This window comes from Dermacentor silvarum, chromosome 1, assembly GCF_013339745.2.
Source record: "Dermacentor silvarum isolate Dsil-2018 chromosome 1, BIME_Dsil_1.4, whole genome shotgun sequence".
In the NCBI taxonomy this organism is placed as follows: Eukaryota; Metazoa; Arthropoda; class Arachnida; order Ixodida; family Ixodidae; genus Dermacentor; species Dermacentor silvarum.
The window spans coordinates 273,742,648-273,758,633 of record NC_051154.1 but is presented as its reverse complement, the minus strand read 5'-3'; the positions used below and the strand labels follow the sequence as shown (position 1 = coordinate 273,758,633).

The 15,986-nt window shown below is 46.5% G+C and overlaps 1 protein-coding gene across 1 annotated transcript in view; it reads right to left on the bottom strand.

Moving 5' to 3' along the window:
• The window catches only part of LOC119437162 (CCN family member 2), a 300,207-nt gene that overhangs the window by 77,715 nt on the left and 206,506 nt on the right, over positions 1–15,986 (bottom strand). The window contains exon 3 of the mRNA XM_037704235.2: positions 6,932–7,534. Coding sequence (XP_037560163.1) covers positions 6,932–7,459 — 528 coding nt within the window. The 5' untranslated portion in view covers positions 7,460–7,534. The remainder of the gene's footprint in view (positions 1–6,931; positions 7,535–15,986) is intronic.

Genomic DNA, 15,986 nt, shown 5'->3' with positions numbered 1-15,986 from the left:
AGCGTAAAGATATGCGTTATTCAATCAGTCAATATACAGAGCCCCTAAAAATGAGATCTATTTTTGTCAGGGGCTTCATACCCCTGACACACAGGCACTCTAAAGTCCTTTATGTAAGGGGACATCTACAGGAGAGGCGTTCAAAGGTAGTGACACACGGCAAAGGAGTATCTCCCTCCTGGCAAAGTACTTTTGCGGGAAAGAAGATCGGGCATCTACTTTTCAAGCGGAAAGTTATACTCTCGCATACAGCGTGCACAACTCATCAATAGAAGAAAACATGTCCCATAAGTATTTGTTTTACCGTTTTACCTGTTTGAAATTTGAGCGGTAAGCCAATTTGTCAAAAAGTGAAGATTTACTCTAGCTATACTCTAAACGCCCGCACCACGTCGCTAGCACCGCCATGTTGAGTTCTAAATATGCGCATTATAAGCCATCAAAAATGCGAAAAAAATATTTTTAGGTTCTACAATCGCCAATTGTAATCTACATGTGCATGCTTCTTGTAAATGTTTTCTCTCTTGCTGCTTTGACAAGCAGTGCTTTTTTTTTTTTTTTTTTTTTTTTGTGGCGTTCATTTCAGGAACCACCTAAAGAAGTTAGTGCACTGCCATGTGTCATGGGCGCAACTCCTTTCTGCAAAGGGTCCTTCGAAGTAACAAAAGGGGTTTCCTGCGAAAGACTTTAATTTTGCCCGTGTGTCACCTGTATTAAACTGACAGGTTTATGACAATGGTGTGGTAACCACTCGTTCACTATTTTAAGGGTACACCGTGTCATGGAATTGCTTCACAGAAGATTTAAGTCAGCAAAACGCTTGTACTGGGAAAAACCATCGCCGCAAGGTAGTAGGGCAGGACGCGAGTGCGTTTGCATGCAAACGCGCTCACCGTTGACGCGTTTTATGACGCTCCTGAAGGCCGCGCGCCACTGCGCAGGCAACGGACATGCGGGTTATCTCGGCGGCGCTGAGAAATCGCAGGTGTTCAAACGTGGCGCACTATGTGTTTTTTTTTTTTTTTTTTTGAGGGTCGAGCAAGCACCATCTTGAATGTCCACTCGCTTTTGCGTTTTTTACTTGATGCAACGCAGCATGCGCGCCAAGGCCACGATGGGCGCCGAAGACGCAGCTCCCGCGATAGCGAGCCGGCGCCAGTCGAGCCCGGCAGTGTTCGTGGCTCTCGCGTCCGTAGGCGGAGGCGAAGGGGCGCAGTTGGCGCTACTTTAGTTTTTTTCCTGGGGTTTTACTCCACTCGACCGAACGAGGGATCGCTGAGCGCTTCCTTTCGTGCGGCGCTCCGCTGCCCTCTCCGCTCGTACCGCTGGCCTGTAAACCCGCTCAGCTATAACTCTCTATTGTTTGAAAAGCTGCCGCAATAAGACTATATATGATCGCCGTCTATTTGCTAAACTATTTTAGTACTAGTTGCCACTCGTTCATTAATTTGCGTGAGTTTGCGCTTTTTTTTTTCTTCGAGGCAGGGAAAAAAGAAAACGATGTCGCAGGAACTGTATCGCCGGAAGGAGTAAATGTATACGATGTTCCCGTTTATTTTTATGGCCCATCCCAACTGTCCTCGCGAGTCTAGTGAACAGGTTACGAGGCCAGAAGAAGTGAATTACTTGCGTCGGAGTATACGACGCTGCGAGGCTTAACCAGCGTAGGGCGTCGCGATTCTCCTCGTTAGCGGGAGGCCATTCGCGTAGTCCTAACGTGCGCTATAACTGCACCGCAGGGCGTCTTTCTTTACCTGTTACCCCTGCCTCCCACGTCCGCCTTAGGATGTGTACGGAAGTAGCTACTGCCTTCATATATATTCTTTTTAACTTCGTACGACAGAACTAGAGTTTTTTTTTTTTTTTTTTTTTTTTTTTTTGCGGCCGTCACTACCTCTGTCTCTCCTCCTCCTCTTCTTTTCTGTTCGCACTTCGGCTTAATCTGTGCACATGCCTCTGGTCCCGTATTGCTTTGTTTACTTGAAAGAAAATCTTTGACGATGCGAGTTGCCAGCTTCAAACTGCTGAATGTCATATCATAGCTCTGGACGGGGCACAAGGTGTAGAGCCACATGCTCTCGATGTTCTAAAAATTCTGCCAGAAGCTTCCCGCGCGGAAAAGGATGACACGTGGCTAGCATGAGGTTTGAAAATGCAAGGTAGTCTATACTGATGCTAAAGTAGGTCTCAAAATCTGAGCATATCGTCATGGACTTTTTGGTGACGCCATGACACAGAAAAAAAGTTAGCTCACGTCGTGTAACAATAAGGCTATGTAGGATGCCATTGCTCCCGAAAAAATAAACACGAGTGCAGTGCGCGTTTCTTCCAGCTGTGCTCGCCTGGGGAGGGGGGTGGGTGCGAACTGATGAATCGATTGCAGGAAAAGAGCTGAGTCAGTGTATCGTGGCATCACAGCGCTTTCATGTCCTGAGTAGCGGAAGCGAAGCTGGCTCGTTGTCACAAAAAGCTCTTGCACTGGAATTCCTTGTAAGAGCAAATTTCAGCCAATCGTGAAGCTGAACATGTCATTACTGAAGGCGTGCCAGCCAATGGCAAGGAGCACTTGCGAACCTAAAGCTTTGCGAATTCCGCCCGTGGCTCGTAGAAACAAGTGTTACAGTAAATTATTTTGGGTGCTCTACCACCTTCCAGTATTTTTATAAGGTTAAGAGAAGAGGGCTTGAGCCTCCATTCACGAAAAAAAAAACATGACAAGTCGGAAATGTCATGTCGGCACTCCTGCGAACGCCTGGGGAGTCAGTACCTTTTCATCAACCCTGCTTTAGCACCTCATGCGGAAGTTGACTAGTCGGCATTAAGATTGTCAGTATCCTGTGAGGTAGCAGAACTAAGTTCCTGTAGATAGTTGAGAGCTTTAGAAACAACGCATCCAAGCGTCCTGGCGTACCCAAATTAAGTCCCGCACATGCTCCACTTGCGTTCTTTTGTATACATTTTTGAATTCTTTGGCGCAAACCACGCAGGATGGTTTGCGTCCCCTAACTATTGGTGCACAAAGCCTAAACCTCCATAGTAACTTAGCATTATGCCGTAAGTGTGCTTCCTCACTGGCCGAAGCTCGGGTACCGTGCAGCCGCTCATGATGGCGATCGGCGTGTTAACTAGATGACCTCCGCCGTGGTGGTCAACTTCATACTGTCCGTACGCAAAGAAAAGTTTTCTTATTTGCTATCACTCAATGTAGTCCAAATATACTTTTAAACATGTTAGAAGTTTACATGAACCCGATGGCATTGCTCGTGTTTTTTGTGTATCGTGTAATACGATATTTCGTATTATTTGACGGTGCCGTTGACAGTAATAGCCAACGTTGTCATTCCTCCTTTTTGGTGGGTGGTTCTTTGTGAAGCTTCATTACTTCATACTCTCTCGCCCTTTTACAGCGATTTGAAACGTTTCGTACCATAAAGAACAATGACTAATCCATCTAGTTGGTAAGGCCACAATCTGTATTCTTAAACCAGTGTGCACGGTATATCTGTATAGATAAGAGCTGCTGGCGCCGAATCGCCATGGTAGACTCATTATGAGAGACAGAGAGCAGCCGGACAAAAACAAAGCTGTTCTTACAGATATACGAAAAGATTTATGAATTTGGCCACAGAATTACCTTACGTTTACGCAGGTATGCATCATCATGATGGTGCATGACATAAATTTTAGTAAATTATGAAATAAATCTAAGTGACAGGTATTAAAAAAGGCATATAAAGGACGCATTCCTGTCATGTCTTAAAATGTCTGTGCCAGCCGATAATTTTCCAGGAAGTGACAGCGTAACTGCTAGAAGCATCTATAGAAGGGAAGGGCCGAAAAAGTCAAAGGCGATATTTTCGCTCTAAATACCACATCCAAATTTTGTGAAAGTATTACAGCAGATACAAATGTAAAACTTCAGCGGATGAGCGATTCGGCGCCTTAGAAATAAAGTTAGCGGCGATCTGTCAATACGAGCATTCCGCCATAATATATAACCACAGCCACAAACATCCACACATGTGGAGGAAGAAAACTCTCACAGAAATGAGCCGAAAGCATAATCGCGTTGCGCGTGTACGGCGTAAGTTTATAATTGTCGAAACCTGATCTGGGTTGCTGAAAGTGAGATGATTAATGCAGAAGTAGACTCCTAAGGAATGCTTAAGATTTAGGCAATTTTCCGTGTAACTTATACCGCTGATCCATGCTGTCCTTTTTTTTTTTTTGAAACAAAGGAACAGTTGGCTAGCATTTGTTGCACTTTCTGACCGAGTACCAGCAACAATGCCTCCAGCGCCATCACTGTTTTCACCTTTTCTTTAGACCCTATCCTATTCGCAGCAGACCATTCACATCAAGACAGAACAGCGCGAGAAGCGGGCCTCGCAATGCACAATAGAGGTTTGGCATTATCAAAGGATAAAAATAAAAGTTTAAGAAAAAAAAATGGTAGCGCGAGATCCGCGATGAAAACCTGACGCAGTAAATAAACGAGCGACGACGTCCTCCCTGGTGGAACGGCTTCCTTTTCTGCTCCAAGTGCTATACACTGCATCCGCTGAGTCGGCGAAGCAACTGATTTTGCACGGCGCGGCGGACAAGCTTCCTGCTTCATTCATTTTAATGCGCAGCATTCGAGACGTAAGGAAGTGAGAAAAAAAAAACAAAGAAAAAAAGAAGAAAAGTATTAAAATTTCGAGGAGGAGCAGGCGTTGCGATCCCAGTTCCAGTGAGAATGAAAGACAGAGTTCTTATTTTAGTGTGTGTGCATGCGTGTGTGCGCCTTTCGACAAAAAAATAAGAAGAGAAGTTGTAAATAGCTGCCCGAAAAAAAAAGGGGGGGGATTGCGCCTTTCCATATGAAAAGATATCCGCTCAAGCATCTCAACGGCTTCTTTTCTACGCGCTTACTTTCTGTGCCTCTTATTTCTTTCCAGAATATCAGCGTTCTATGCTGGTCGATATCATTCTTTTATCGCGTATGGAATCAATATACGTCGGAAAGATCAGTCGATTACTTTCGTTTCTTTATTAGAGCTTCAGCCAATAACCTTCGCGGCGAGTCACTGTTAACAGGTGAAATGGCAAAGACAAAGATGAAACAAAAATGTCATTCAATGTCCGCCTCAGTTATGATTTATATAGTACATACCGTCCATTAGCGGAGAAAGAAAAATGACGACTTCGGGAAACACTTCATTTATGAAATTTGCGACGTTAGTTTTCTTGTTATCTCGGGCTTTTTGCCCTGGAAATGAAGTTAAACAAGATAGTTACGCGTACAGTTACTCATTAATCCGCATATAGTAGGAACAAAAACCGTAATGTTGCCACCCGCTCCACTTCAGTATCGCGAGAAAGCGTCGCATACACCATAAATTTACGACTGCGGAGTATTGACATATCGAACAGATTCTGTTCATTTCTAAGCAGTGAGTAGCACAGCGCGCGTGTCTCGCCTGCAACTTGCGGAGGTTCAGTTTATTACCTTCTCGCTATCTCACTATAAATTTAGCGTTATGAATAAGCGTGATAACGACACAATTAACTACACCTTGGCAACTGCCTCTCTCTAGCAGGCTAACATCTCCAAGCCGCCCTTAATGGGAAACCACTATAGTATATAGCACAGCAACAGTGCAATATATATATATATATATATATATATATATATATATATATATATTAATCATAAAAAGAAAGAAAATAACCCGAACGTCACAGCGGCCACCCCGAGGCCGTTCATAGCGCGTATATGATGCTAGATAACCCAAGATCAAAAAAGACAGAGAACGAAGTTGCTCCTGTCCCCAAAATGCTAGATTATATTGGAAGTAGCCTATCCAATAAACGCTGTATTTTGGAATGAAAATGATATGGAACTCAGGAAATCAAACACATTGTAGTAGGCCAAATATGGCTACTGATTTAAAGGCCAAGCTCTAAAACGAATACCATTGAAGTTGTTAGTGCTGAATAAGTGAAACTCATATTTTTTACGCTTCTTTTACAATCATAAGCGGCTGATTTAGTTTGTTTTGTTTTTCTTGCAACGAAACGGAGCTTCTCTTCATTTTCATCGTCGGCACGTACTGTTCTCATATTACGTGCCCAGCCAACTTTCACCAGAACTTTGGTTGCCACGCATGATAAGCTTAGAAGGCAATTGAACAGATAAATTTTAACCTGCGTGCACGAAGAAATAGTTGACTTCGTCTATTCGACTAGTTGACCGACTCGAGTACGCACCTTCCGTTCATATCCGAGCTTTATCATGGGTGTCGTTTTCGTCACAGCGCAACAGAAGGCCACTGCGGCCGCATTTCGATGGGTGCGAAATGCGAAAACACCCGTGTACTTATATTTAGGTGCACGTTAAAGAACCCCAGGTGGTCCAAATTTCCGGAGTCCCCCACTAGGGTGTGCCTCATAATCAGATCCTGGTTGTGGCACGTAAAACCCCAAAATTCTTTAGCGCAACAGAAGGTACACGCACTGAGGGGGCTTAGTGGCTACGACGTTGCGCTGCAAAGCTCCACGAGGTCGCGGGATCAAATCCCTACCGCGGCGGCCCTATTTCGATGTAGGTGAAATGCAAAAATGCCCGTGTGTTGTGCATTGGGTGCACGCTAAAAATCCCCAGGTGGTCATAATTTCCGGAGTCCCCCACTACAGCGTGCCTCATAATCAGATCTCGGTTTTGGCAAGTAAAACCCTAGTATTTAATTTTTTTAGCAGAAGGGACGACCTAGTTTCCGATGGGGCGGCACTGTTGGCACTGAGCTGACATATCGTCCACTTCACATATCGAGAATTTGGGTGCTTTGTATAAGTTCACCAAACTGACGGGTTCAAGAGTGCTGCAGCCGCGAACCCCACCGCGGCAGCACTCTCTGTTTCCGATCCAACAAATAAAAGTCACACTCACCCTATGACCCGTCCTTGTGCCGTTGACAGTGATGTTGGTCTTCCCCGCTCGGATGGTGTACTCCACGGGAACCGCCGGTGCTCCTCCTCCCCCTGCAGCCGATGGTGGTCTGGGTCCCACGACAGTAGGCGACCACGACTCCGAGTGCGAACTCGGTTCCGCCGTCGTTGTCGTCTCGGCCTCCGCAGTCATCTGGCCCTGCTCGCCGCCGTCCGACGTCGAACCGGTTCCACCGTCGTCCGACGAAGGGGCCACGACCTCAGCCGAGGGGCCACTTTCCCGACCTGAGTCGAGGACGCCATCTTCGCAGCCAGCGCCGCCGGGACATTGCGAGGGTTCTGGCGGTGGGCCGGCGAAGACGGAGTAGTCCAGCGAATTGTCGTCCTGCTGCGCGTCGGCAGGGTGCGCCAAACTCGATAGGGACAGGCACACCAGCGTCGCTGCCAGCAAAAATGCTACGCACACCTCCTGCGGCGAACGGGCTCCGTGCGCATGGGACCGAGCAGTCGTCAGCCTGCTGGGATGCATGGCTCTTCGCCGGAGTAGCAGTGCGATTGGGTTGACTATAGCGGCGTTGCACGATGAGTGCGCTGGACTTGCCGCCTGCGAAAGTGAGTGACGGAGATGTACGTTTTAGCCTGATGATCGGTCAACTTGTTTTTTTATTATTATTTTTTTATTGGTGCAAGGAGGCCAAACTCAAGTAATTCGGTTCTACTCGCGAAACGTGGGCTGAATTCACAAATCTTTTCATTCGCACATGCTCTTTCACACTGGCCTAGCTGCCACCTTCGTTAATATGTCGGACATTACCATAGGCTAGCATCTCCTCTTATGCCCAATTTTACTGTGAGAACCAGAGCAAAAACAACCGGAATACCAAAAGTAGACTTGTATGCTATAATTTGATTTTGCGCCGGTAATTACTTTCCCACATCCAGCAGTAAACTAGCCTCTCTACCAACATTAGTTAATGCACTACTCCATCTTACTTTGTACGATTTGAATTCATGGTCCGCATTGACAAGATGCTTTTATGCTAGAATCGCTCCTAAGAGCAAAATTCTGCCCAATCCTGATGCTGGATATGTTAGAGAAGACGGTCAGCCAATGGCAAACAGGACTTACGAATGAAAATCTTTGCGAAATCGGCCGATCCGGCCTATAAACAGATGAAGGAATCGCGGTTTCTTGTCGCTGGTACATGTGCTCACATTAGTGTTTTTTTTTTTCTTGGTTTTTTTTCTTGTTTTTTTTTTATGTAAGAGCGTCCCATTATCATTTAGACTGCTTGCACCCGCCAATTAAGGTATCGCCCGGTTCACCAGCGACACGATCGCCGCGTCATCGCGGAGGGCGCTTGCGTAAGAGGAGTTTTGTAAACAGGGACTCCGGTCTCGAACCAGACTATTCCGAAGTGAACTTCAAGCCTTCGTTGAAGGTAATTTTAACCCTTTCAGCCCTGAATTTTTTTAACTTGCAGAATATTTTTTTCGCCATTTTGTATTGATTTACTAATGCCTAAGAAACACAAAAATATTTATTTATTTGTATTACCACATCAGTGTAAGATATGGCGTCATGTCCTATATATAGGACAGCAGGGCTTAGTGGTTGTAGAGAGCAATACGAAGTATTTAGAAGTTGCATAATATTCTCAGCTGTATCTCACATTTAAATGTAGAAAAACTTGCATGATGGTAATTCGGCAGTGGTTCTTTTTCACCAAAGGCCTCAAAAATATTATTCGTGTTCGTTATATACGGCTCATCATTGCACTTGAATGGCTTCTATCTACTTGATAGTAGCTTTGTCGGGCGTATTTTTGTCATAGATGGCCAATTCTTCGTCTTCTGTACAGAAATTACTGCTCCCCAAGCCTGCAAAAGCAAAGTGTGTAGCGCCCACCGACGCCGCAACGTGGGGATGCTAAGGTCGGCCCTCTCAGTCGGAGCTGTTTAAGCCGACCGTTAGTCCGTGTGCCGTGTACAGAAAATGTGGGCCGATCCGGGCGGTAGTGCAGAAAGGGTCCAATTGCAATGGCACATACCCCTGTGAGCTAGCGAAGCTGAGCTTGGCTAAGTCTAGCTAAGCATGGTTGGGACTACTTAAGCTTAGTCAGTCATCGATAGCCGATCGATAGCTAATCAATGGCTAATGGATATCGATCAATAATTAATAAATTCCGGAAAATGCTGGGGATGACTTGGTAGAGCGTAGCCTAGCCCAAAAGGCAGGACTACCTAGGTGCCCATCAGCTCCGCTGTCTGTTTAGTATTGCGCCTAGGTCTCCTGCCACCGAGGACGTCTGGATCAACCACCTCAGGAGCCCCGACAGGGCCCTTCAACACCAGGCCGTCCAGAAGGCCCAACAGGTGGCTGGCGAGCTCCGACTCCCAGTCCCCACATGGGTGGAGCCACCAGGCCGGCCCCCGTAAGGGGTGCCCAGGCCCCTTCAGGACCATTAATAAAGTTAATTCTCTCTCTCTCTCTCTAGTTCAAGCTACGCAATTTTTTTTGTACCAAAGCATGACACCAAGCATATTTGGTAAGCGTGTTGCATTTGTAAATAATAAACGGTTTGTTGCTGCAAAAGCGTTTAGTTAATGGCGTTGGCCATTGGTTTTTTTTTATTTATTTTTTCGTGCTGTCGAAATAGGGTATGGGGGCGAAGACGTAAACCTTATACTGATGAATGTGACAACGTGTGACAACTGTGGCTGCAAGGAGGCGACTGTGAATCACCGTGGTCAATGTCCTCGCTTCAGTGCGCCTAGGGAAAAAAATAAAAAAATAAACCTCTCAACTACATCATGCAGACGGGACGGACAAGTGAACTGAGTGAGAGACTTTGAGAAGTGTCGTGCGCTTTATCGCACTCACGTAGTTTATTTTTCAGGCTGTTCTTTCTTCCTCTTTCGTTTTTTTTGCTCGTGCATCTTTCTATCATCATTAATTCCCATTAGCTCTTTAACCCAGCACAGGGTAGCCAGCCGGTCTATGCTTGGCTAAACTCCCTGTATGTCCCTGGTTTCTTTCCCCTCGTTCTCCTTACTGTGAGTTCGCGGCAGTTCTGAACGGTTCTATGGAATGGAAAAAAAAAAACATTTCCGCGGGTGCACTGAATAACCACAGCGATTTGTGGTGGTATGTCATTTCCTTCTTATTCGTTTCGGGACCTTTCCGGCATCCTCGAAGTGTCATTCCTTTATTGTAGTGAACATGCACCGTCCTTCTTTTTATAGCGTGAGAAATGCCAGTAGTTTCCGACATATCTCACAATGCGAACAATGTCAACGTATAGATTTAACAATAAAAAAATAGAGGAGGGCGGGTGCTAATCTACAAACAAATTCATATGTTCATCTTGAAACTGCAGCGCGCACACAAGATGAAAAGTTTCAAGATGAATACTTATCAACTCGCCCAACTATCAGTACTTTTTAAAATTCATATGTATAAAAACAGTCCACAGTTGATCGGCGCCTGTTTGTTGGCGTACGCAGACATGCCCCAATTCAATGTATGTTAATACGCCCGTTAATTACGGACCGCTTTTACGAGTGAGTAGCTTTCAAATCTCAATGTCTGGTTCGCCGCCCACGATAATAGTTGTTTCGAACTAAACGCGGCTTTGATAAGGCAAAGCAAAGGATAATTAACCCGGCTGCGATCATAAACGTTTAACCTAAGTATTTGGGAAAGATACTAACGCAAAACACGAACCAAAAGCACAAAGCAGATCGTACGCGAGAGAACTTCGTAAAAACAAATGCCGGCGAATCATAGACAGTGAAGATACGCTTAGGTGAACCGACTGGACTTTGTAAAACGCTTCTTATAGCAATGGAAAGCTATGTGCATTTGGCACATAAGATTATTCTTCGTGGAAAATGTACCAGGCTGTCTCAGCTAATGGTTTCAGATCTTTTCTATAGCGCATGAACCGAGCATGTGACATTGCGCTTTGAAGGTGTAGTTTATGTCAGTGAGTGATATCAACCAAATTCAGAAAAATCTTTGTTCGTAAGCATTAGTCATCAGCCAGACGCCTTCGCTAATAGTCTGTTCGCCATCAAAATTGGCCAACACCTCTCTTTACCAAACCCTCCGGTGTATAAACGGCGCCATGAGTACGGCTTGAGGAGCTCAATTCAGAAAGGTGCTCAGGCCTATAGTAGCGGTCGAACATATATATAATATCGGCAACTTGGGTTACTCCAGTTGTTCTATTTTGATGGGCTCTATGGTGAACTACTGCAAGTCCTGGAACACATATTGTGCGATTGTCCAGCATATACGCTGCAGAGAAGGACGTCGGAAGGTTCCCTAGCCAGCGTCGGCAGGCAACTACTATATCGGAGCACGCTATATTCTCGGCCCATGGCCTGACACTGCAACTAAAGAGCAACTAAAATGCAAATAAAGCGCTGTTTAAGTTTCTGCAGGACACGAAGCTAGACGAGCGGCTCTAGTAGGGCCACCGTCTAATGTACATCAACACTCACCACTCCTCTTGTCATCATCATCCACCGCAGTACTTTCACTCCCCTTCCCTCCTCTCCAGGACAGAGCACACTAGCTCAGGTCGACCTCTCTGTCGTTCATATCAATAAAATCTATCTTATCTATCTACTGTAAGTCGTTCTTACGCGTATATATAGGTAGCTATGATTGACATAGGATAACGGCTGTGCCGTCACGCACCTAAATAGCACCTTCTCCCCCACTCTCTCTTTCCTCAGTAAGCTATATATAATTGCGTTACGCGACCACTCAAGTTAAGCCGAAAAATACGACTTGAAAAATACTTTCTCTCCTGTTTTTTTGCAGTCCATCGTAATGATTCGTTTAGCGTTTCGATGGAGAACGTTTCTTGTTTCTGCAAGAAAGAAAAAAAAAAGCTAAAAATGGCCAGTTTCCTTGTAGGCGAAAATAGAGGATGTTTACAAGTGCTTTCGCGAAAAGATCGACAAACGTCCCAGGGGCTTTACGCTTGACTGCCCGAGCGTCACGTCCACTGCGCCGGGCAAGAAAACAATGGAGAAGACCGGGACGAAATGCCTGTGAGACAAAGAGATTGTAGCTTCGACGAAAGCAGCTGCCCACTCCCTTTGGGACATAGTTCCGGGCTATCTACGAAGGTTTGTGTCTGAAGTAGCGCCTTAACAACAACAAGAAATAAAAACAAAAGACCGGAGCCCCTAACGCATGGCTGACAACCTCTCCCACGCGTGGAGGTCCGTACAATACGCAGTCGACCACCACGTATCCGTCATCAGCCGGAAATGAAAACCTTGTTCGAATCCTTGCGCTTGCGCACAACGCTCATACCGTCAGCGGAACGAAGACCGGATCCCTCGCTCCGCTACAAAGCCGACTGAGCGGAGCGTGATAGCGTGTCTACTTGGCCTCTTTGTCGTTTTGCAGCCGAGGTGATAGCGCGTCGCTCGCGTCTCGGCAAGACGCGCTTATCAAATTCGAAATATACACAGTTCACTACAGTATCTCAGAGCGTGAAATCTGAGCGGAGCGGAGTGTAAGCGGCGCTCTGCTAAGACTCTCTAATGCCTCCTAGGCTTTTGCCTGTCCACTATTGTGCGTGTAAAAATAAGGATTCACCGTGTTTAGCGCTGCAATTGGGAATAAGGCATTACAGAAACGGTTTCGCAACGTCGATACGCTTTTTTATGCGACTCTTGTTTCGAGACAAGAATGCCAGACACGAGGACACCTGTTGCGTCCACGAGAGTTGCAGAGTTCAGCAGATGTACGAGTGCGAATAGCAGTGCAAATCAGCCGCTTTGGTGAGAAATTCGGTGCCCCAAATGTTAGACAGAGTGACACAAAGAAACCCACATCACAGTGTAGCGTAAGCAACGCTTACGCCCCCGTGCCTTCGTATCCGCTGCTTCGAACCCTCGTTCTGCCCTTATCGCTGGCGCGTAGAAGATGCCGTCTCGGTTCGTGCATTTTAAGACATTTCCTGTAGCGTAGGCCATTGCCCATTCTTTGTGCTCGATGCCGGTGCCATCTTCAGTGTCCATCTAACTGAATTGACATTCATAATTATTCACAAAAAAATGCCAGGACGCATGCTGCGGCATAAGAATGGTTGAATTTGTATACACTTCATTTAACACGTGAGATTATAACAGTATTGAATTGTAACCAATGTTTCAATCGTTTCGCATGGGCGTAACCGTAAATAGAGAGTTCTGTTGATATACTCGTCTGCAACGAACTTGAGCCTTTTTAGGAAAATTCTCTCAGGTTGAATTCCAATGGCGGAGCCGGAGCAGCCAACGGACTCCGCGAGCGAGCACTCGACTCTGGCGCAGAGCAACGCCTCCAAATCCGCGAGTGGAACACAACCTGCGCCGCCGGAGCAAGGCGGAAGCGGAAGTTCTATCCTTCGGGCGCTGAGTTACCCAGGATACCTTGCGTGTTGCCATTCCCTTCCGCTGTTTGCTCACAGCACCACCGCACCGGTCACTTGTCTATTCCGCGCCGTTCACCTGCTGCTTAAAAGTGCGGAATGGATATCTCGCCAAGCGCGCAGCAGATTTTGTCTGCTATGGTGAGCACACAGTATGCGGACAAACATGGTAGGCGTCTAGCCGACTACTTTGGGCCTCATCGCGGGAATGCGGAACATCCTTCAAATTCCCGCTTGTAAGTGGCAGTTTCAGCGTCGCTGTTACTCTCCGAGAAATCGCTCGTGTCGGAACTTGAGCTTTCCGACTCGGAGCTGTCACTGTAGAGTAGCAGAAGCAATGCCGCACGCTTTGCCTAACTCTGCGAGTCGCGACAGGTGGCGCCCCCCAGCAGACAACGTTGTAAAGGAAATGCGTCACGTAGAGTTCCGGTCCACTCCGCCTATTTTGGCGGAGCATCTTTTCCTGCTCCACGGAGTGACTCCCGCTCTGAATCCACTCCGACTCTCACATTGGAACACTTTACTCCCGCCCTCACACTGTCATTGGAACAAACTTGCTCCGTTTCGAGCAGAAAAACTTGCTCTGACTCCGCCATTGGAATTCAACATCAGTGCCCATAGAAACACCGCCGGCAGCCTTCATTTCCTATGAAAATATCAAAATAGCATGTGCACAAACCGGGCGTGTGCCCAGCTTGCGCACTTGTGAGTTAAAAGGATACAATTATTCAGACGTGTGCACGTTTAAGAAGCATGCCATTAAGAATGTTCATCAACTGACTTCGAATTAGGAATGATAACGGCAAAAACGCTCTCACGCACAGCGTTATATAGGCAGCAGAACGCAATTGAGTTCTTCTGTTTACTAGACCATGCAGTGATCCCTCTATGTGTAACCGCAACGAAGATATGCGATTGGCCTTCTCACGCAGAGATTCTATTCTCCTATATAGCTCCCAAGGAGGTCTATAACGCGGGCTCTGCTGTAGGCGACGAAGGAGTGCATAAATTCTATGCTCAGGCTCTCACGCACGCTGGCGGCGTTGCTCTCAGTTCTTACGAATTCTCATTAACGACAGACGTAGACGTAAGATGCAAACAACACCGCAACGTTTTGGCATTATAGTATAGCTCGGGCAAGGCACGGAGTATACTGTATGTATATTTGACACCGAAAAAGGATAGAGTTGCGCTAGTTCGACATCCAGGATATCCATGCAGGTTGCGGTATCCATATCACTCGTTACAGCGTTCCCCAATATCCACGGTCTTCGCGGAACCCGTTCGCTGTCGGTATCGTGAAATTTCGCCAGCACCCACCACGGTAGCTTTGTGGCGATGTCGTTATGCAGCTGAGTACGAGCTCGTGTGTTTGATTCCCAGCAGTGGCGGCCACAGTCTGATTGAGGCGGAATGCACAAAAAACGCTCGTGTGCGGAGCGGGCGAACGTTGAAGTAGCCACGTGGCACCGAACAATCCACAACAGCGTCTCTCATTGTCTCAGCGTTGCTTTGGAACGTTAAACGCGGGAAACCAAATAACTACGCCTCGTCAGGAACACACCGGGAAAGGAAGAGAAAGTGACTTCTCCATGGCACGACCAAGACTACAAACGGACGTATAGGACACTGCTGTTCGGACTCAGTAATTCCAGGTCACTCCGGATTACGCCACAGAGGCTGGTGTCAGTCGCTCAAGCATCAACATATGCTACCCTCTGCATCGTAGGGCATATTTCAACGTCGGAAAAAAATTCACGCTGCGACAATGTATTGTTGTCGTAACGCATACGAGCACAAACTCTGACATGGTAGTCGACGGCACTGCGAAGGTAAGCGTTTAACCACCTGCGTGCCGACAAGCGCGTACCGGAAAAAATTGGTTAAACATCGCCCGCTACGTTGACCGCTAGGCTTTCACTAATGCCAAGACGTTGTCTTGTGCTTCGGTCTAGCTAAAACGAAAAGAAACCACGGCCTTCAGATAGCCACAGTATTCTCTCCGTGAAGTTCACTCGCAGAATCGCCCTATCACACTTATAATTAAGCTTTCCCAGCACTATTACATGCTTGAAAAGGAAACGTTATTTACAGTTACCAATGGTGTCAAGTTCAAAAAAGAATAGCAAGTATCGGTAATCTGCAGCCGACAGAAAGAGTAATAATAACACCTCATATGTAAAGTGTTCAGGCGCAGCTAATCCTGCACATGCAGAACGTGAAGTGTCGACAACATCGAAGCCTTTGTTTGTATGGCATGTCTTGAAAACGGCATACTCCTCGCTCACAACTATCTTCGTTGAACTTTGATCTTAATGTTTTAGCGCGCGACTCTTACATAAGAAAGGAACTAGTTTAAAGTCGCCGATCAACAAGCGCGCAAAAATTACTGGAGTAACGTGACACGCGACGGACATGTTATGGTAAACGGCGCCTCCCCGAAGCAATTAAGTCTTTTATCCTTTCCTCGACGGCGGTAACTTTGTAACCTGCTTAGGAAACCCTTCGAAAGCAATTAACTTGCTCCTCGAGCATCCAAAGTTCCCCAATTAAAACAAGTCTTCCCTGAACGCCGGGAAACACGCCCTCCAAACTAAGGTCTAAGCTTTGAACTTT